The sequence below is a fragment of the Haliotis asinina genome, chromosome 15 (genome assembly GCF_037392515.1).
Source record: "Haliotis asinina isolate JCU_RB_2024 chromosome 15, JCU_Hal_asi_v2, whole genome shotgun sequence".
Classification (NCBI taxonomy): domain Eukaryota; kingdom Metazoa; phylum Mollusca; class Gastropoda; order Lepetellida; family Haliotidae; genus Haliotis; species Haliotis asinina.
Genome location: NC_090294.1, coordinates 30,239,285 through 30,263,294, shown reverse-complemented (window position 1 = coordinate 30,263,294; position 24,010 = coordinate 30,239,285). Strand labels below are relative to the sequence as shown.

The 24,010-nt window shown below is 39.8% G+C and overlaps 1 protein-coding gene across 2 annotated transcripts in view; it reads left to right on the top strand.

Annotated features, from left to right (window-relative positions):
* Positions 1-24,010, top strand: part of LOC137265871 (probable sodium/potassium/calcium exchanger CG1090) — a 62,587-nt gene that overhangs the window by 3,958 nt on the left and 34,619 nt on the right. For both annotated transcript variants that reach the window (XM_067801333.1, XM_067801334.1), the window contains exons 2-4: positions 2,115-2,315; positions 9,703-9,803; positions 11,429-11,515. In XM_067801333.1, the coding sequence (XP_067657434.1) occupies positions 2,115-2,315; positions 9,703-9,803; positions 11,429-11,515 (389 nt within the window). The remainder of the gene's footprint in view (positions 1-2,114; positions 2,316-9,702; positions 9,804-11,428; positions 11,516-24,010) is intronic.

Sequence of the window (24,010 nt, the reverse complement as noted above, 5' to 3'; positions counted from 1 at the left end):
TATTAAAGAACGTGAATTTCAATGAGAAGCAGCATCAGATTCATGCACTTTAAATCTGTTCAATATTTCTTCAGTGGAGAAATTGCCTAATGGTGTATTGCTGTAGGATTATGGCTAAGTGATGTCTTGCAGTAGGATTATGGCAAAGTGAAGTCTTGCTGTAGGATTATGGCCAAGTGATGTCTTGAAGTAGGATTATGGCTAAGTGATGTCTTGCAGTAGGAGTAGGTTTATGGCTAAGTGATGTCTTGCAGTAGGGTTATGGCTAAGTGATGTCTTGCAGTAGGGTTATGGCCAAGTGGTGTCTTGCAGTAGGGTTACGGCAAAGTGATGTCTTGCAGTAGGATTATGGCTAAGTGATGTCTTGAAGTAGGAGTAGGTTTGTGGCTAAGTGATGTCTTGCAGTAGGGTTATGGCTAAGTGAAGTCTTGCTGTAGGATTATGGCACAGTGATGTCTTGAAGTAGGAGTAGGATTATGGCTAAGTGATGTCTTGCAGTAGGATTATGGCAAAGTGATGTCTTGGAGTAGGATTATGGCAAAGTGATGTCTTGCAGTAGGATTATGGCAAAGTGATGTCTTACAGTAGGAGTAGGATTATGGCAAAGTGATGTCATGCAGTAGGATTAGGATTATGTCTAAGTGGTGTCTTGCAGTAGGATTAGGGTTATGCAAAGTGAAGTCTTCCAGTAGGATTATGGCAAAGTGATGTCTTGCAGTAGGAGTAGGATTATGCAAAGTGAAGTCTTGCAGTAGGATTAGGATTATGTCTAAGTGATGTCTTGCAGTAGGACTAGGATTATGTCTAAGTGGTGTCTTGCAGTAGGAGACCCGTGAAGGTGCCGGGGTAGAATAGGCCTTCAGCAACCCATGCTTGCCATAAAAGGTGACTCAGCTTGTCGTAAGAGGCGAGTAACGGGATCGGGTGGTCAGGCTCGCTGACTTGGTTGACACATGTCATCGGTTCCCAATTGCGCAGATTGATGCTCATGTTGTTGATCACTGGATTGTCAGGTCCAGACTCGATTATTTACAGACCGCCGCCATATAGCTGTAATATTGGTGAGTGCGGCGTAAAACTAAACTCACTCACTTGCAGTAGGAAACTTGTATCTCCTTCCTTTTTACATATATGTGAATTTTACCCAGGTAAATGTCCACTGTTGATTGCTGATATGTATTTGATGGTGTCTCCTGTATTCCACTCTGTCACATGTTCAACTTTAATTATCAACAAGGACAGATCACTGTGATGTCCTCTTTCATTTAATTTCTGGTTTAAAGTTTTAAACCCACTTTTGACTATTTTTATGTTGTCTGTCCTTTTGGATGACTTGATGACCTTACCTGGCCGTAGTTAGATTTGTCTTGGCTTCTTCTGCCCACAAAACTTGTCACAGAGATAACAAGGTAAGTTGTCTAGTCTAGACTAATAGTTGTAAGACTTCCATCTTGTGTAAACCTAGGTGGAAAAATAGATTAGATCATTGGCTTTTTGTGCCGACGATTTGTTGTTTCACTCTGTGTGTGGGTGGAAAACGTGGATGTTACTCAACCACGTGTACTGGATGGGTACTTCACCAAGAAAGTGTAATGAAACATGTAGCATTTGACCACTTTCTTAAAGGTGGTATTGTATTGTATTTTCATAGAGTCTTTTACTTATTTCATGGACCCGTGAGGAGTTGAGTTAGCATTGATCCCTAGTAACCCATGGTCGTCGCAAGAAGATGACTAACAGGATTGGGTGGTCAGGCTTGCTGACTTGGTTTTCACATGTCATTGTATTCCAATTGTGCAGATCAATGCTAATGAAGCTGATCACAAGATTGTCTGGTCCGGACTCATTATTTGCAAACTGCGGCTATTAAGTTGGAATATTGTTGAGTGCAACTAAACTGACTGACTGACCTATTTTGTCTTTGTCTCTCTGCTTTTCTCTCTTTCTCTCTCTCTCTGTCTTGGTTTCCAGGCTGCTGCTGTTCAGGCTGTTGCTGGAATACTGCAAGCCAAAACTAGAATGGCAAACATTAATATTTAGCTGCAACGTTAATTCTTAATATTTTGTGTAGCTATATTTGACTTCATCATTTCACAGTTTCTTGTTTGTTTCAGTGTTGTCACGGCACCTATTGACGACCCTGCCCAACTGCACACCACGAGCAGTGGAACAGTTCCCCAAAGGATTCTTCACACAACAACAGCGCCAACAAGGAGCCATAGCTGTCCATATCATAATTTGTGTATACATGTTCCTGGCCCTGGCCATTGTGTGTGATTACTATTTTGTGCCTTCCTTGGAAATTCTCTGTGATCGTAAGTATTCATGCCTGCTACTGCCAGATGTGTAGAGCAGAAACATATCTGTTTACTTGTGGGAGTAGTCTAGGTAGTACAAATTATGATTTACATAATGAGACAAACAAGACAGATGTTCAATAATATTTCCAAGTCAGCTTGTCATCCTTAGGTTGTCAGTATTCAGGAATTCTGCAAAATATTGACTATCTCATGTTTTTTTTATGAGACATTTGAAACGTTTGTTTTGTATAAATGTATACTCATTACACCCAGGTAAAGCACTACAGTGTGAACAGTGCACCTGCAAATACTCACAGAATAACCAATTTCTATAAGGAATGTACTTAGTTATGTCAAAATACATGAAAGGTGCTCATGAACATTACTATGCAAGGGACAGATACGATCGCAAATCTTGTTAATTGTGAGAAGGTTGTTCTACATGTCACAGAAGTCGGAGTAGTCCTTCTTGATTAATCTTGTTAATTGCTTTCACATTTTCACCTGAACGTTGATGAAGCTTTGACCCAAGACCTAAAGCAAAACTTTGGAAGTAAGTTGATGGGCACAGTGGAAGAGCAAAAATTTGTCCCCCTAATTTCATTGTTGGTCACATGTTACTGTTGGCTGTGTCACAGAGTGCTTGTTGAGAACATTACAGTGGCAGACAGCAGACCAACAGTTTTGAGAACAAGGCTGTCTTCCCATAGGCTGGCTGCTCTCTTGTAACTAGATTGCTGAAAATGGCTGACCTTTTGATTTCGAAGTTATGCCTTCAGCTTCATTGTCTATTATTACCTGGTTGACTGTAGTGTCTGCACTTGGTGTTATTCTGCATTCGTTCTGTAGGAATCCTGTAGGAATCCCATTTGTAGCCTCTGATAACCCTCAGTTAGCAATGTATGAATCATGTATCTTCTATATGCCCTGCATTAATACGGTTGTATCATCTGTATGCCCTGTAATGCCACTTAATAAATCGTGTGTATACCCTCCTTTAATAGTGTCAGAATCATGCCTATGCTCTGCATTAATGCTTTGTAAGTCCTGTTTCCTGTTTCATTGGTCCTCAGTTAACCCTGAAATAGTCCTGTTGGTGCCCTTCATAAATCCTGCATACACCTTGTAATAGTACTGTCAGTCACCGGTGCATTACTCTGTGTTAAGTCTGTGTTAGTCTGTGTTAAGTCTGCATTAGTTCTGTCTCAAGGGCATACTACTGTTCTTCTGTCTGAGCAACTGAACTGAGAACAGATTCTTTGAGGTAAGACAGATCATTTGTTTTTATAAGAATACAACAATGAAACTCTTTTATACTTAAATCTGATACTTCCACTTACATAATACTAACCAAAAATAGATGTATTATGCACTGGTCAGTGGAACAAGTAGGCAGGTGCAAGTAGTATTGAAAGGAGTTGTTCTGTTGTAAAGGGTCATTATGGTATGGGTGTCTTACCATGCTCCCTCTGGTGACGTCTTCACACATTGTGGGTGGTACTTTGCGAAACAGCCAGTTATTTCAGGAAACCTAGGACAGCTATCTGAAATCAACAATTTTCCATCAGATACAGTATGTTGATTCTGTCTCTCTACATACCATTGTTATCTTCTCTCAGTAATGGCAGAGTGCTTTCCTTAACACTTACACTGTACATGAAATTTAGCCCTTTTCTTGACACTGTCTACATGAATGCCCGGGAAATGTTTTCCTGTAGAAAGACAGCATAAATGGGATGGCTTCCTTGACCTGTAGTTTTCTAGGCATAGTTGGGGAAATAGTATTTCCTCAAGATTACAGTACAGTTACTGTTGAGATGTTTGTAGTGTAGTGTAGTGTAGTCCAGTGTTTCACACACATCACATATTTGAAGGTCAATATCACACTGTGATTCCAATGAGCAGTTTGTGAATACTCCCCACAGAGTTGAAAATGTAATTAAGGATTACAATTATTTTCTCGATTGAGGTTATCATGGCAGCATCTCAGGGTATATGCCCCTTCATGTTTCAGAGTGGTCAGTATGTCAGATGTTTATCCCACTCATGACTTTAATCTTGACTTTTGTGTTAATCAAATCACCTTGTTGCACTTCTGTGATGCAGACCTCTGGTTTTGTTTGTTGTTTAACAACACTCTCAGCACGATTCCTGTCTGTCAATAATTGAGCCTGGACCAGACAATCCAGTGATCACCTGCATGAGCATCAAACTACTCAATTGGATACAATGACATGTCAAACAAGTCAATGAGTCTGACCACCCCATCCTGTTAGTCGCCTCTTACGACAAGCATCAGTTGAAACTCAGATCTTGCAGATGTCTGAGGAATGTACTGTATTAGACTGTATCATGCTATGAAATGAAACAAGTGTCATTCTTCCAACATTTGCAATGACATGTGACACTGGTGTCAATAGTTTTTATATCTTTAACTTAGAACCGCCATATTGCAGGAATATTGCTGAGTGCAGCGTAAAACTAAACTCACTCACTCACAAACTGAAAAAGGTGTAGGGGGCTTATTATAGGAGGAATCATTTCTAGTTTGATTGTTGAATAGCCCTGAAACAATGAGGATATCAAAAACCATGATGGGACCATAATGTTTTATTGCATACAGATGTTTGTGGGGATGCAAGGGAAAACAATTTTAAAAATATTACAGTGACACTAGACAATCCTCAGAAATGTTTGTGGGGATGCAAGTGAAAACAATTTTAAAAATATTACAGTGACACTAAACAATCCTCAGAAATGTTTGTGGGGATGCAAGTGAAAACAATTTTAAAAATATTACAGTGACACTAAACAATCCTCAGAAATGTTTGTGGGGATGCAAGTGAAAACAATTTTAAAAATATTACAGTGACACTAAACAATCCTCAGAAATGTAACCACCAACATTATGCATCTAGTTTAAAGCAAAACAAATCATTATAACAGGAAATATTTCAGGATATTTGACATTTAACGCCATGTCCCTGATAAATATGACATTTAGCACTGGTAGCCGACAGTGCCGAAACAATGTTTAATGATGTCTCAGGCTGGTGTGAAGCAAGGATGGGTAACAGCTAAGGGGAATGTGCTAAATGAGACTTGCTCCAGATAAACGTCATTAGTAGTATTAAGTATGATTAATCTGTCGTCATGTTGAATTGGTAGTCAGTTTGTATGTCAATGTTGTGGCATGACTGATGTATTGTCATCCAAACTCAATCATGGTGCCATGCCAGGCAGCAAGGGTTAAAGTACTGGGTAGTGTTTGGAATCGTAAACAAAATCCATGATTGATTATTGGAGGACTTTGCTGGTGAACAATTATCAATTATAATCAAACTGTATGCATTTCAATGTAATCCCCACATTTAAAGGTTTTCTCCCTGTTTTGTCCTAATTAATGTTTTTCATAACTAAGACAATGAAGGTCATTTTCAGTCCATCTCTTGATCAATTTTCGATTATTTTTTATCAGATTTGATTAGTACAAGGTATGCAGGTATTGTATTTGTGGGAAATGTTTCATGTTGCAAGAGTTTTATTATTGGTAAAAGTTGCAATAGTGGTGCTGTAGCTGTTGTGAGATGTTGAGCATGTTGAGTTCGATGCTTATGGTGTTGACCGACCACTGCATTGTCGGGTCCAGACTCAATTATTTACAAGCCGCAGATACACAGCTGGAATTTTTCCGCATGCAACATCATCCAACCAACCAATATATTGTTTTGGTTGGTTGCTTTCTGTGGGTGTTTTAGGAACAGATCTGAATTTTTTAGTTTTGTGAAAGTGTAGATACAGATCTGGATATGTATTATCAGGTATTTGAATGTCACCGGTACAGATTAGAGTTCAGTACTGATAAGGTTTGAATGTTGTCCGCACAGATCAGAATTGTTTAGTACTATAGAGTGTTTGGTATGTACTCCTCATCATTGATATTGACGTGCACCTGATGACATCTGCTTGTGGTGTTGTGGCTCTGTGTATTCATATACACACTGTTTTAAGTCTGATCCAACAACAATGTTTGCTCAGGATTGTGTGCAGCAGTCCATGCCTTACCTGATCAGCGGTGGATTGTTGTCAGTGTCAGGGAATCAATACCAGACTGAGATAATCCCTAAGGCCTGGTGATGTGCATTGTCTTTAAAGTGGTAGCACGTGATAATGGTGAAGAGACCAATATTAAAGTTGATTTCAATCTTCTAGCATGCAGAATCATTGATGTGACATTTTGATGGAAAAATTTAATATCTGGAATTGTATAAATTCTTAATTAACTTCAATCTTGTCTGTCAGTGAAATGTGATAAAGTCAAGGTCATTTGTTGCATGGTGATTCTTTTCATCCATGTTGTTTTTCTTATTGTAAGAGTTTGAACCATAGGAAGTCATGCATGTGGCATTTCAGATATTTTCCCAGTATCATTAGCTATAATTGAAATTGGTGAAATATTGTATTTGCAAAAAGCATGCATGGTGAAAAGTGCAAGTTTCATCAGCTGATGAGCAAGACAGATGGAAAACAGAAAATGTTTCTTTAGATATTATTGATATCTATTTGTAGAGAAATACAGGTGTTAGTTTAATGAGTTACCTGTTTTTTCACACCGAGAGGGAAAAGCTGACATGCAAAAGTTCTGTCAATGCCAAGACCTGATGCCTGATAATGGTTTGGAAGTCCAGGTACTGTCTGCTTGGCTGTCTGTAGCAGACAATTGCTTGTAATTGGTAGCAGACAATTACTTGTAATTGTTATCCTATTTTCCTAACATCATAGTCATGTTGTGGATGATATATGTCAAACCAGTGTAACGTCTTCTAATTAATGGTGTTCCCAAAGATTCTTGACTGTTAACAGTGTGTAAACAATGATGCCATCTGATCTTTTGCTTGTTGGTCAGAATTTCAGCCTAGGTGCTGGGCATGTTTTAGTAGTCAGACTGCTGATAGTGTTTGTTATTGAGATGTAATAAACTTTGTGGGATGTCTGCAGAGACACTTAGTCAGTACACACCCAAATATCATGTTCATCAAAAACATGAAAGTTTATTGAAGATTTGATTTTCAAGTTGAAGCAAGTTTGAAAAATATCGCTTTCTCTGGAAGTTTAATCAGTGGTCTTTCAGTAAAGTTCAGGCTACAGGGTTTAGTGTGCTGAGGGACGTAAGGGAGTGGTAGGGTAGCCTAGTGGTTACAGTGTTCGCTTTTCATGCACAAGGCCCAGGTTTGATTCCCCTACAGTATGTTTGATTCCATCATAGAACATAATGCATGCCGCCCATTTTTGGTATCTTCCCATTGTGATATTGCAAGAACATAGCTAAACATGACTTAAACGCCATCTCACTCACATGCAGTGAGTCAACCTCTGTAACACATTACGTCCCAGATCACCCATCTTGTAGTTCCCAGGTTGCTTTGGCCAAATGTAAGGGGACGTGCTTGTCCTGGATCCCACTGAAACCAGGAACACCCTTTGGTGATCATTTGAGTGCAGTTGCTTTAGATTTGGAGGAGATCTGCCGTTTAAACTACTTGAATGTAGAGTACTGCACAAAGTATGGAACACCCTTTGGTGATCATTTGAGTGTAGTTGCTGTAGATTTGGAAGAGATCTGCGGTTTAAAATACTTGAATGTAGAGTACTGCACAAAGTATGGCTGGAGACTGATGGAGATGCCATGATACTGGCACTAAATGGTGCAGTTGCTGTTACTGCTCCATAATGATGGCAACTGGTAATCACACCATGGCGTAGATGATTAAGCCACAGGATCAGCTGCTGATGTTCTTATGAAGCTGGAGGTTCCTTAAGATGGCACTGATAGTCTGAAAGTGATAGGAGGTGTGTGAATATTTATGAAAGTGTTTTAGATTGATTGCACTCTTCTGCTCCAGTTTTATTCTGATTTAGTGTCAAAGCTTTTAACCCCAAAATGAAAAGCTAACTCATAAAGCTCATGATGGAATTATTCCCTCTGGCTGTAAGAGCCCACAAAACTATTCTAAAGCTGTTCACCCAAACCTGTTTGAGTCCACAACAGCATCATGAAACAATTCATGAGAACATGTTCCTGCATAGGTTTGTGACATCTAGCAAACCTACTGGGATATGAAGAGAAGATTGTCAATAGCTGGTAGACTGCTAGCTGCCCCTGTTTTTCTACAGTCACGTTGATGAATGATGTAACTCTGACCCAGTTCCAGACATTTCAGAGATGAGGTCAATTTGTTGGTGAGGCAGAGGAACCAGAGTATCGTAGAAAGTAGCTATTTAATTACTGAGTTTTGTTAATATGTTACTTAATTGTTTTTCTTTGATGTTTTACTACTACTGCCACTACCAGCTCATGACAACAACACACATAGATAGTTGACTTACCATACCAAATGGCCAGTGGGAATTTGTTGGAAGCATGTCAGGAAAATGTCAGTGGTGTCAAGGTTTTGACATTGACAAAAGTTCACTCAAAAACTTGTAATTACAGTTAAAACTAGAAGTATTAAAGCATGTATACTCAAAATTGGCATAGGTAACTTCTCAAAGATAAGAGCTACATTGGAAATGTTCATGTCAAAGATTGACAAATGTACAGGTTATTATTCAGCTTCGTCATGTCATCATGTCATCATGTCATCAGGTCTGTTTTTGAGCAATGGTTTCCTGACAAACTTACAAAACTTAATGTTGGTGCTACAATGGGCCAAAGCCTTGTACGAGTGTTTTGTAACACAAGGTTGTATCTTATGTTACCTGTTAATGTTTATATTTAAAATCCAGAGACTTGAGTTATTGTTGGACTCTGAAAAACCTCCACAAAGTTGTGGAAGTGCTATGTTTTAACTGCATGTACATGATGGTACATCAAATGTGATGCAGTGGGGTAGCCCATTGGTTAAAGTGTTCACTTGGCCAAGTTTGATACCTTACATGGGTACAATGCGTGAAGCCCATTTCTGAGGCCTCTGCTGTGATATTCCTGGAATATTGCTGAAAGCTTACTCACTGCATTAGGGGCATATTTAACTTGAAAACTTTGCCTATTTACACCTGTTCACGAATGCTTGACCAATATACGTTTAGCTAGTGAGACTTTGTCACAAATGTTGTCCTCTTAGCGGATTGAAAACATGGTCACATTGGCAGCCATGTTAAAGTGGTTGCCAGCAACTCAAACTGCTGAAACAAGTGCTGTAAATTTAAATCACTATTTATTGTTTCAATTCTGAATTTCCTATGTGATTCTTTTGCAAGAATATACTTGACCTATTCTCAACAATTGTTTTTTTAACATACATATACCAAGTATAGACATTTCAAAGAAGAGCTAAAGGGTCTGTTGCTTTAGTTTTACTTGTAGTTTGCTTGCATCATGGAGCTTCTTGAATTGTTTCAGATCTAAACCTGCAATCTGATGTAGCTGGTGCTACCTTCATGGCAGCTGGGAGTTCCGCTCCAGAGCTAGCTACGGCTGTAATAGGGGTCTTCATAGCCAAGGTGAGGAACATATGGTCAACTGATTGAATCACAGTATTGTGTTAACCTAGCACTCACTTTGTAATGAGTTTAACTGGTGGCGACCAGTCTGCCAGAGGCATACCTAATGCTCTGGTAAGTGTCTTGCAATGGGTCCTTTGTGAGAGCTGTGCTCTGGTGACCTGCAAGCACTGTGTAATTGTCGGTGCTTGCCTTTACAACCTCATTGGTTTCCATTGTGCATGGACAGAGAATTTCTGTCATTGTCTAGTTTGAACAAATACATTGATTCTGTTTACTTGGAAGAATAATAAAATCCAATCTGGCTCTGCAATTGATGAGCTCATTAACATGAATAAGATGATTTCTGTGTGTAGAATGTTCCATACATAGTTGTGCCTTTATGGCAGTAGACCATCATTTCAGATGAAAAAGTTAAGGTCAAGTGAAAGTGGAAATGGCACTAACTAATAAGGGACTGGGTCGTCACTATTTGTAAGTGGTGTATGAAAGGGGAAGAGACTGGCTGGCAGCTGTGATCTGACTAGTGGTGGATTGTGTTAGCAGCAAACTTGTTGCTGGAGCTCACTGTTGGTAACCTTGGTCGGTTCAGGATGTTGTGATACAGAGCTCTAGTGCTGTTGCTATGTTGTTCAAAGACTGCATCAAACATTTAATTCACAAGTTTGCTTGTTGCATGTATTTCTCTATTTTAGAACAATTATTTATTTACTGATTTTCGGCTTCATCAGTAAGCGGTGTCAGGGAATGTAGGTAAGGCCAGACTAATCATATTTCATGTTTTATGGATCTGCAAGTAACATTTTTTTCAAGAGTAAGAAAAATAAATTGAATTAATTTACCTCAGTCAAAAAATAAAATCCCAATGTTTTCATCGGCCAAAAATGTAAGCTTACAAGAACTTGCGTTACATTGGTTTTTGCCCCATATACACTTTATGAGTTGCTAAGAGTAAAATACCTTTAGTATTTGTTGGTTCATTTCAATCGCTCTTGAAATAATTTAAATGCATGAAGATGTTGAAAAGACTAAATTTTAATTTTTCAATTTTGTTTGTCTTTTTTGAGGATAGTTGTTAGCTAAACATGATGGGAAATATGATCAAACCAAAGTATGACCTTATTCTGAAGCATAAAAAGATTGTCATTTTAGTGACTTGGCTGTCTTTTTAAAATTCAGAACAAAATTTGTCATGTCACTAGGATGAACACTATGACTGATCACTATGATCTTGTGTGCTATGTTGAATGATATCTTATGACGATTACAGTGCACTCTGGTAAGACCTGTAAAGATCCAGGTGAGAACTGATCTTCAGTAACCCTTGAGGCGACTAACGGGATTGCATGGTCTTCCTTGCTGACTTTGTTGACACATGTCATCATATCCCAATTATGTAGATCAATACTCATGATGCTGATCACTGGATTTTCTGGTCTAGACTCCATTATATACAGACTGGTGCCATATAGCTGGAATAGTCAGGTGTGAGATGTGAAACTAAACTCACACACACCCTGGCTAATTGATAATGTCTGGCAAGTAAGAAAATGTCCAACAAGGTCTTATCAAAGTTGGTGTATTGTTTCAGATTGTGTATTGTTTCAGATTGTGTATTGTTTCAGGATGACGTGGGTTTGGGGACAGTGGTCGGTTCGGCCATCTACAATGTCATGTTTGTCATCAGTATCTGTGGACTCTTTGCAGGCACGGTGAGTACAGAGGGAGAGTGGTCAGTGATGTAATGGGGACTGCCTTAACTAAAGATGCTGGGTACTCCTGCTTGTTAGAAAACCTCAACTCTTGACAGGGTTAATACACAGTATGGCCAATATCAGATCTTACCAACCTACATATTCTATACATGTGAAAGATTTGATGTCTGGATTGATTTAGATCTCTCCATAAAAGCTCAAGTATACAGACTCTGTAAAACATGCTGCTTTCCTTTGCTCATGATTGGAAACATTCGAATGTACATTTCCACAGAAAATGTCTTGTCTAGTTTTGATTAGAATACAGTAATGGACAGCTTTCAGGTCTCAACAGAGCTTAACTGTCAAACTCCAAAAAGTTTAGAATACAGCTGCTTGCATAGTTTCTCGTAGTATCGTATTGACTGTAAGCAGCTTGTCTGATCTCACCTCAGAATACACCCCTGCCAGAATTCTTTGATTCCAGAGCCAACTCTTGTCAACTGTCCCCAAGGTCTGTTTGACTTCATTTTGCAAGTGATCATTCCTAAATGCAGCTTCATGTCTCCGGAATTCTCTACCTGTCAACATTAAACTTTCTCATTCTCTAAGAACTTTCAAAGTCAGTTGAAAATTCATTTTTTTCAGAGCATATTTACGGACTCTTCTAGACCTGTTTATTTTACATATTATCCATTTGTATATTATATTATTATATGGCCTTGATCATTATGAGAGTCCATTGTTATTATCATTTATTATCCCCCACTGCGTGCTTAGCAGGAAGCAGGAGATATAGTATTACGCTCCATCTGCCAATCCATACATACATACGGATTGGAATATCTTAACAACCGTTAACTAGATTCTTTTCATATTTGGTATCTAGGTTTATCAGAGTAAAAGAAAGGTCTCAGTCAGGTTTTGCATCCTTGGCCTTCATCTCAAGGTCAGAATGGGACTTCAGCATTTTTCCTTATCAGCGAAATAGCTCAAGAACCGTTCACTGGATTTTTTCATATCCATCACCAAGCTTTATCTAGGGAAGGTGCAGGGCCCACTTGATTTTTTCCTTTATTACTATTTTGTCCATATATGATACAAAGTAATGTTTTTGTTGACATTTTACTTCATCTTAAACTACGACCTTCACTTTCATTTCTTTTTATGATAAATTTGTTTGATTTGATAATATGTGGCAGGGGATTATGTCACCTTAGTGGCAATGCTTGTTTTAGTTAATTTTTAATTTTATCAACCTGTCATACAATGTGTTGTCAGGTTCTAATCCTCTCATGCAGATGTGTACAATGATGATGACATTGATTTATTGATACATTACTTAACATCAGGAGTTGTATACATATTGTAATACATTTTGACTTTCCAAGGGCAATGGAATGTGCAGTTGTTGAGAGTGGTCACTTGACCAAACTCAGTCAGTGTAGGTAAAACATTTGAAGTCCATTTCTTGGGTTGTCATTGTGATTTGGGACTCAGTGAACTCAAGTCAAACTGGCAAGCTCAATAGGTGTGTGCAGATTCAGCTGTCTGTATGCAGTGGTAACAACCAGTCCAGTCACAGTCACCTCCAATACAGCAGTGACACTTCACCAGGTAGAGGTGGTGATCATGCTACATTGTGCTTGACAAAACTGTTTATCTGAAGCTAGTTCATGGACTGACTATTCACTGATCCCTCCAGACCAGTCCTAGAAATGATGCCGTGGTCATTCTAATATCATGGTATATTGGCTAGACTGATCCCTCTAGACCACTCCTGCACATGATGATCTGACTATTCTAATATCATGGTATATTGGCTAGACTGATCCCTCTAGACAACTCCTGCACATGATGATCTGACTATTCTAATATCATGGTATATTGGCTAGACTGATCCCTCTAGACCACTCCTGCACATGATGACCTGGTCATTCTAATATCATGGTATATTGGCTAGACTGATCCCTCTAGACCACTCCTGCACATGATGACCTGGTCATTCTAATATCATGGTATATTGGCTAGACTGATCCCTCTAGACCACTCCTGCACATGATGATCTGGTCATTCTAATATCATGGTATATTAGCTAGACTGATCCCTCTAGACCACTCCTGCACATGATGACCTGGTCATTCTAATATCATGGTATATTGGCTAGACTGATCCCTTTAGACCACTCCTGCACATGATGATCTGGTCATTCTAATATCATGGTATATTGGCTAGACTGATCCCTCTAGACCACTCCTGCACATGATGACCTGGTCATTCTAATATCATGGTATATTGGCTAGACTGATCCCTTTAGACCACTCCTGCACATGATGATCTGGTCATTCTAATATCATGGTATATTGGCTAGACTGATCCCTTTAGACCACTCCTGCACATGATGACCTGGTCATTCTAATATCATGGTATATTGGCTAGACTGATCCCTCTAGACCACTCCTGCACATGATGACCTGGTCATTCTAATATCATGGTATATTAGCTAGACTGATCCCTCTAGACCACTCCTGCACATGATGACCTGGTCATTCTAATATCATGGTATATTGGCTAGACTGATGATCCCTTTAGACCACTCCTGCACATGATGACCTGGTCATTCTAATATCATGGTATATTGGCTAGACTGATCCCTCTAGACCACTCTTGCACATGATGACCTGGTCATTCTAATATCATGGTATATTGGCTAGACTGATCCCTTTAGACCACTCCTGCACATGATGATCTGGTCATTCTAATATCATGGTATATTGGCTAGACTGATCCCTTTAGACCACTCCTGCACATGATGATCTGACTATTCTAATATCATGGTATATTGGCTAGACTGATCCCTCTAGACCACTCCTGCACATGATGACCTGGTCATTCTAATATCATGGTATATTGGCTAGACTGATCCCTCTGGACCACTCCTGCACATGATGACCTGGTCATTCTAATATCATGGTATATTAGCTAGACTGATCCCTCTAGACCACTCCTGCACATGATGATCTGGTCATTCTAATATCATGGTATATTAGCTAGACTGATCCCTTTAGACCACTCCTGCACATGATGATCTGGTCATTCTAATATCATGGTATATTGGCTAGACTGATCCCTTTAGACCACTCCTGCACATGATGATCTGGTCATTCTAATATCATGGTATATTAGCTAGACTGATCCCTTTAGACCACTCCTGCACATGATGACCTGGTCATTCTAATATCATGGTATATTGGCTAGACTGATCCCTCTAGACCACTCCTGCACATGATGACTTGGTCATTCTAATATCATGGTATATTGGCTAGACTGATCCCTCTGGACCACTCCTGCACATGATGACCTGGTCATTCTAATATCATGGTATATTAGCTAGACTGATCCCTCTAGACCACTCCTGCACATGATGACCTGGTCATTCTAATATCATGGTATATTGGCTAGACTGATCCCTCTGGACCACTCCTGCACATGATGACCTGGTCATTCTAATATCATGGTATATTGGCTAGACTGATCCCTCTAGACCACTCCTGCACATGATGACTTGGTCATTCTAATATCATGGTATATTGGCTAGACTGATCCCTCTAGACCACTCCTGCACATGATGACCTGGTCATTCTAATATCATGGTATATTGGCTAGACTGATCCCTCTAGACCACTCCTGCACATGATGACCTGGTCATTCTAATATCATGGTATATTAGCTAGACTGATCCCTCTGGACCACTCCTGCACATGATGACCTGGTCATTCTAATATCATGGTATATTAGCTAGACTGATCCCTTTAGACCACTCCTGCACATGATGACTTGGTCATTCTAATATCATGGTATATTGGCTAGACTGATCCCTCTAGATCACTCCTGCACATGATGACCTGGTCATTCTAATATCATGGTATATTGGCTAGACTGATCCCTCTAGACCACTCCTGCACATGATGACCTGGTCATTCTGATATCATGGTATATTGGCTAGACTGATCCCTCTAGACCACTCCTGCACATGATGACCTGGTCATTCTAATATCATGGTATATTGGCTAGACTGATCCCTCCAGACCACTCCTTCACATGATGACCTGGTCATTCTAATATCATGGTATATTGGCTAGACTGATCCCTCTAGACCACTCCTGCACATGATGACCTGGTCATTCTAATATCATGGTATATTGGCTAGACTGATCCCTTTAGACCACTCCTGCACTTGATGATCTGGTCATTCTAATATCATGGTATATTGGCTAGACTGATCCCTTTAGACCACTCCTGCACATGATGATCTGGTCATTCTAATATCATGGTATATTGGCTAGACTGATCCCTCTAGACCACTCCTGCACATGATGACCTGGTCATTCTAATATCATGGTATATTGGCTAGACTGATCCCTCCAGACCACTCCTTCACATGATGACCTGGTCATTCTAATATCATGGTATATTGGCTAGACTGATCCCTCCAGACCATTCCTTCACATGATGACCTGGTCATTCTAATATCATGGTATATTGACTAGACTGATCCCTCCAGACCACTCCTGCACATGATGATCTGGTCATTCTAATATCATGGTATATTGGCTAGACTGATCCCTCTAGACCACTCTTGCACATGATGATCTGACTATTCTAATATCATGGTATATTGGCTGGACTGATCCCTCCAGACCACTCCTGCTCATGATGACTTGGTCATTCTAATATCATGGTATATTAGCTAGACTGATCCCTCTAGACCAGTCCATCACATGTTGCTCTGATCATTCTGATATCATGGTAAATAGCCTAGACTGATTTCCCCTGGTGAGTTGTGTGCATGGTGCGATTCAAAGGTCATGTTATGTGGGCTGGAGTGTTGTTGCTATCTCATTTGCCAGACATTGTTGTGGCATTTAAACACAAATACCATTTCATTTCTGTTGCTATGTTATCATATTTGTGCTGCAGATTATCTTTGATAAGGTCTTGCTATTTGTAGCTTATTGTGTTGAACATTAACTCCTTGTAGACAGACAAGATGAAGCATATGCTTTTAGCATGTCATCATTGTATTGCCAGAATATTTTGGGTCATGAACAGGCCAGAGACCAGGGCACAACTGAGCCAAGACTCAAGACTCTGTCACTCCTATTTGCAGTGTTCCATACTTTCAACCAACCAGAGCACACTACCCATCCTTTTGCCATCTCAGGTACATCGTTAAGATTACTGAAAGTGTTCATCTCACACTTTTCCACAACTATGACATTCGGGTCTTTCTTGAGTTGCAAAACATTTGGTCCTGTACAAAGTTTAGTGAAAACAGGAAGGAAACAGGTTGAATGTAATTATGTTATGAGAGTGAAGTAAGTGCCAAGTCAAAGTTTGTTCCTGGTAATATTATTTTACCCCAATTTGGTCTCCATGGAGCTCTGGAATAAGCACAACTAAATGTGCCATGTTGCTAATGGGAATCATAGTGTACTCACTTACCCAAAGGTTAACAGGGTAATTACAGATATAGCATGGAATTTATAAAATAGACTTTGATGAATTGGATGGAACATTCATTCTTCATGTGCATGTCAAGAAACATTCACTTACGGTCTGAAGTTGTTCTGAAGTGTTGTTGAAAAGGCAGCCAAGTTCGTTTGATCCTCTGTTTTTATATGCCTTATAGAGGTGCCCTGTCCTGATTTTGTTATTGAAAAGGTGGTCTGTTAAATGTCTTCACCTCTGCCTAGTCTTCATTGTATCTTCATTTCTGCCTCATCTTCACCTCTGCTTTGTCTTCACCTATCCTTTCACTTCTTCCTCACACTTGGCTTTCTCTCTGCCTCATGGTCATATTCACCTCTACCTTATGCTCATCTTTGCCTCTTCAGTTTTTAGAGCTGTTCTTGGCTACACACACTTGTTCATTTCCTTCACCGTTGATGTAATATTAATTAATAATATTGTGGCTGTGTACAAGGCATCTCTATGGGACTGACACAGTCAATGTAATTATTATGTAATGACTTCTAAGGTTTTGCTTGCTTCTTGTAATGGGGCAGTGTTGAAATACTTTATTCCCCAAACAGTTTGAATTTCCAAGGTAGGAAATTGTCAAAAAATAAGCCACTGACAAAATTGAGATAAGGAAAACATTTGAAACTGAGTTTAAGAAATCACATTTCAGAGGACTGAATTCCAATTAAATGTGGAATTCCAATTACAACTACAATGAATTGCAAATTTTATCATTGTACAAAATTGCTACATAAATATAAGTAGCACACAAGTTTTATCATTTACTAATACCCAACAGCTTTCATATATTTGAACATTTTCCGGACTGAACCAAAAAAGTTGTTTAAGAAACTCTCATCACTGAAAATGCAGAAGTTGTTATCAGTCATGGTGGGGTGAAACCGCAGAAACTGAACAGCCAGTCATAGCGGGAGGACATCTCAAAATCTATTCTGGGAGACCTGTTGGTTCTTCGTCTGTTGTAGTGTCATAGTCATGACTTAAAGGGATGACAAGTGGTTCCACAGCCCCCTGTTGTAAGCCATCATGACACCAGTAACCTTGTTCAATGACGTTAGCTACCTTGTTGACACAGTTTTGCCAAGTTTCAGTTGTGATTTTGTTTAGAGATTCCTTTACCAAGTTGTGTTTGATCTCCTTTAACAATACCCCATATCATTTCAATGGGGACCCGTGAAGGCTCCGGGGTAGAATAGGCCTTCTTGCCATAAAAGGCGACTCAGCTTGTCGTAAGAGGCGACTAACGGGATCGGGTGGTCAGGCTCGCTGACTTGGTTGACACATGTCATCGGTTCCCAATTGCGCAGATCGATGCTCATGTTGTTTATCACTGGATTGTCTGGTCCAGACTCGATTATTTACAGACCGCCGCCATATAGCTGTAATATTGCTGAGTGCGGCGTAAAACTAAACTCTCTCTCTCTCTCTCTTCAATGGGGTTAAGGTCTCAGTGATAGGGTGGAAGTCACAGAATATTGTGACCCTTCTTCTTTACTTTCGGACCCGTGAAGGTCCCGGGGTAGAATAGGCCTTCAGCAACCCATGCTTGCCATAAAAGGCGACTCAGCTTGTCGTAAGAGGCGACTAACGGGATCGGGTGGTCAGGCTCGCTGACTTGGTTGACACATGTCATCGGTTCCCAATTGCGCAGATCGATGCTCATGTTGTTGATCACTGGATTGTCTGGTCCAGACTCGATTATTTACAGACCGCCGCCATATAGCTGTAATATTGGTGAGTGCGACGTAAAACTAAACTCACTCACTCACTCTTTACTTTCGGGGTCCTGCACGCTGTGGTATGGGATATTGTTCATTATGATTAAAGACTTTTCTGGTAGAGCTGGTACCAACTTGTTTTTAACCCAATCGAGGAAAATAGCACCATTCATCTCTGAATGGTAGTCTCTGTTATCTGTGGTCTTTGCCCTTAATACCAAGTCTAAGCCAGGGAGAAGCCTTTTGCTGGAGCAAACAGCATGCAGAATGATTAGTCTCTCTCCTTTCTGTAGAGGCAGCTTTCGAAGGGTGATCCCTTATCACCCCCATGAGGTACCCACTGACTGCTGGCAGTGTGCGAGGCATTGACCCAGGTCTCATCCAAGTAAGCTGGCTCGAACCCTTCCTCGCGCTTAGTCTTTATTACCCTGAGAAAATTATTTCTCAAGTGAATGATATCAGGGTGTTCACGGAGTACTGACCTATTCTCCCCTGAAATTTTCTTATAACGATACCCGATAGAGCATAAGAGTTGCCAGATTGTGTACTTGATACTTTGAGGTGGTGTTCTTAATTCAAATGCTGTTTTAAAATTTTCAGTGATGTGTATGTTTTCAGAATAGATCTTATTGATAGACTGCCTTACAAGCTTCTTTTGAAAGTTGTCCAGATATTTTTATTTGTGTGATTTTGACACAACCCCTACTTGCTTCACATCATCCTCACATTGTTTGTGTTCCAGAACATTTGTCAGTGCCTTTGCTGATACTCCTAAAGCTTTTGATACCTGCTTACAGAATTTATTGATGGCATAAAATGGTTTGCCCCTTTCGGCTTCAGAACAGAAAAAATTGTACACTTTAGTCATCAACTGTTTCACGTCAGCATTCAACTTAATTTTTTCATCATAGTTTCTGTTCCGTTCCTTCGGTTTCATCTCGCTGTGACAGGTGACAACGTTTGTGTTTTCAGTGATGAGAGTTTCTTAAACAACTGTTTTGGTGGAGTCTGGAAAATGTTCAAATATCAGAAAGCTGTTGGGTATTAGTAAATGATAAACGTGTACTATTTATATTTATGTAGCGATTTTGTACAATGATAAAATTTGCAATTCATAAGCCCATTTCTAACTCGATTGGACTGTAACTGAATTATCCAAACTCTTCTCAACACCAGTATTTGTCCTTGAATGTTTGCCAAAGGTGACAGCATTCTTTTATTGGAATTAAAAAGTCTTGTCAAGAACAATGACCATTTTCATTTTCTGAAGGTGAAATATATTTCTCTTATGCTGGGAGCGATTAGCTGTAACAGCCTTTCTTCCTTTGTATTATATTATCAAATATGCAGTCCAAATATACAAATGAATTTAAGAAAGTAAGCATGTCAGACTCTATGGGCACTTTGCTTTGAATCCTACAGTAATCCCTGAATCCTACAGTAATCCCTGAATCCCTCAGTAATCCCTGTAAGCCAGCCGGTACCTCCCAGTAGTGAACAGTAATTGTTTTCCAAGTCAATCTGACCAAAGTAATGGCTTGGATCCAGTGGTCATGGATTCCAGTTCACATTGGTTCAGTTGGCATTTAACTATCTTCATAGCCATGTCCCCTATGTAACTGTCTTTCTTCTTTTCATAACCTCGCCCTAGCTTAAGCAGCATCTGACTCTCTCCCACTGTCTAGGCTATTAGTGTATTAGTGTTTAACTCCAACTCCAGAAGGACCAGTAGGGTGACACAGTAGTTCAAGTGTTCATTCAGGTCTTTGGTTGGTCAAAGATGTTCCACTGTGACACAACATTGTACTCACCGTTTGTGGTTTCTTCCTGTTTCCCCATCTGTTAAATCAGCCCTTAAACTCTGTAGATCCATTTATGTTTAGGGTTGGGATGGAAATTCTGTAATTTATGACCATGCAAGAACTTCAAATGTGAGGAAACATTCAGTGTATATGATCTGACTCTTCCCAGGATCTCAGTCTTGGATGTCATTAGTGTTGCTGATGTAGCATGAACATGTTCACTCAGGGTGAGCAAGTCCCACTTTTAGCAATATGCCAGAATTAACACAGCAGGGACACCAGAAATGGCTTCACACATTGTACCCATGTGGGAAGTCAAACCCGAGCCTTTGGTGTGACAAGCAAATGCTTTAACAGCTTGGCTGCCTCATCACCCATTGTTCGTTTAGAACAGAAACAAGAAGGATATTCTTTATCTGATATTTAGGGTCAGTTTATTCAATGTAGATCAAAATGACAAGAAGAGAATGCGGATGCTGACACAACACCATATACAGATCCATGCACGTCATTGTGTCAACTTAATGAGCGTTTTCACAAGGAAACTGTTCAGTGACCATGTTTCCAATGTGAAAATAACAGGTGTTGTCTTATGGATAAACAGGTCTACAAGGCTTGATGTACTTCTTGTGGGATATAAATCATTGATTCACTACACTTCATCTATACAGTGTACAGTTAGCTAAACATCTGTACAAATGTATGTTCCATATGTTGTGCACGTCAATACTAGATGCTGGTGTGTGCTTCTGCGCTCAGGCCATAAGTCAGTTGAAGTTAATCAATGATTGACATTGTGAGACCTTGGAAGGGTGACCATGTTTGGCAGCTTGAGTTTCTAGGACTTGAGTCTTGCCTCACCATGAAGCACATGTGATTCATATGGTCTCACCTGAGGCAAATGAGTTGTTCAGTTCACGCCTCTGTTCACCCAGCTGAAAATGGGTACCTGGTAGGATAAGTCATGTGACTATTGCCTTTCTAGCACCTCACGGGCAGCTTGGGTTATCTTATGTAAGAATATACTGATTTTGTGTTGGCGTTTTGAGCATGTGACTGTATAGTACATGGAAAAGACACATTATAAATTCACAATTATTATTGTTATTATTATTATTACATAGGTTGTGTTTTGATTGATGAGTAGGCAATCATGAGGTTTTATTGCAATTTTGATTTCGCTTATGTAGTTATGGATGTATGACTTCTACTAATTGCTGTTTTGTTTGTTCTGATAAATATTCTTTATGGTAACATATTGTGAAAATATTGCGTTGTATTGAAAAAAAATGAGAATAGAAATTTCAACTCATATATGAGCATGAAAAATCTCTAATAATGTTTTCCATTGTTATTGTCACAGATTCATTGTTTGTTGTCCTCACAGGTGCATATGTCTGCTCAGCTCATTTCCTTATCACAATAATCAGTTGATGAACAATGCTGTTATAAAAAACAAAGTATAATGAGTGTCTTATCATATATCACGTGGATCTTCTCTATCATTTCTGTACTGAGCAGATAGTATGATTGAAGAGCTTTACTGAATTGTTGGAAAAGATTTTGTAGCTGCAATAGCAAGCTGGGGAGCATTTGGCAGCACTGTCTCTCTTTGATATGGCTTTTTAGATGTTGAAGTAAAAGCTGCAGTATGATGCACAGTACAGTATATTACAGTTGTCTTTAGGGACATTTGGGTAGCCTGGTGGTTCAGTGTTCACTAGTCATGCCGAAGGCCTGGGTGTGATTCCCCATAGGGTTCACTTTATGAAGCTCATTTCTGTTGTTCCCCACCATGATATTGATTCAATATTGCTAGAAGTGGCATAAGACCTCACTCGCTCACTCTCTCACTCACTCACCCACCCACCACAGTTTCACTTACATTGGGGAAGTGTGTCTTTTATACAAAATGAAAAGAAAAAACAGCAAGACATATTCTGTACAGACAGCTGCAGCAGTCATAATAATAACAGTACTCACAATTATGTGCATATTTAATGTATTCTGTACATACATAGTTGTAGCAATATCAAGCTCATCCATCCATCCATCCATCCATACACACACACACGCACACACACACACACACACACACACGCACACACACACACACACAAGGTACTAAGTACCCAAACACAGGCAGAGTGATCCCTAGGATGGGTAGGTCCTAAATACCCAAACACTGACAGAGTGATCCCTGGAATGGATAGGTCCTAAATACCCAAACACAGAGTGATCCTTGGGATGGATGGTCCTAAATACCCTAACACAGAGTGATCCCTGGGATGGATAGGACCTATATACCCAAACACAGACAGAGTGATCCCTGGGATGAATAGGTCCTAAATGCCCAAACACAGACAGAGTGATCCCTGGGATGGATAGGTCATAAGTACCCAAACGCAGGCAGAGTGATCCCTGGGATGGATAGGCCCTAAATACCCAAACACAGACAGAGTGATCCCTGGGATGAATAGGTCCTAAATGCCCAAACACAGACAGAGTGATCCCTGGGATGGATAGGTCGTAAGTACCCAAACGCAGGCAGAGTGATCCCTGGGATGGATAGGTCCTAAATACCCAAACACAGAGTGATCCTTGGGATGGATATGTCCTAAATACCCAAACACAGAGTGATCCTTGGGATGGATGGTCCTAAATACACTAACACTGACAGAGTGATCCCTGAGATGAATAGGTCCTAAATACCCAAACACAGACAGAGTGATCCCAGAGATAGAAAAAGTCCTAAATTCCCAAACACATACAAAGTTATCCCTGGGATGGATAGGACCTAAATACCCAAACACAGAGTGATCCCTGGGATGGATAGGTCCTAAATGCCCAAACACAGAGTGATCCCTAGGATGGATAGGTCCTAAATACCCAAACACAGACATGTCTGACTACTTAACAAGGTGGTTGGCTGTATCCTGGGGATCTTTGTACTTGTTCTCAAGGACCCTTTGGGCATTCCAGTTAAACACATAGCTGTTGCTTACCCAGTGAAGGTTTGGCTGAGGCTATTGCATCCTGATGTAGGTAACACGGTATAGACCCCTCAGTTTAGTATATTTCGATTACATAAAGGGTTAATTATAAGAGGTTATAAGAAAAACACAATATGTAGGAAAACAAGGTTTATTCTTTAGAAGTGTTGTTATTGTTTTTCACAACCACTTGCTTATCAGTGAAAAGGGTTGACTTAACACCATGAATTGAACTGATTAGCAGCCATTTTTGTTATTTAGCTACATATCAAACTGTTTGCGGACAGAACCAAAATCAGCACAATCTGAGCTGAGTGAATACTGTGTGGTATATTGAGGACCATGGTGTACTATTGCAGCACTGGTACTTACCATGGCTAGACATCTCCTAGACTAGCGCTAAGTCTCTGGGTGGGCATGATTTTCATGGTAACTGATAATCCCATTTTTATTGAA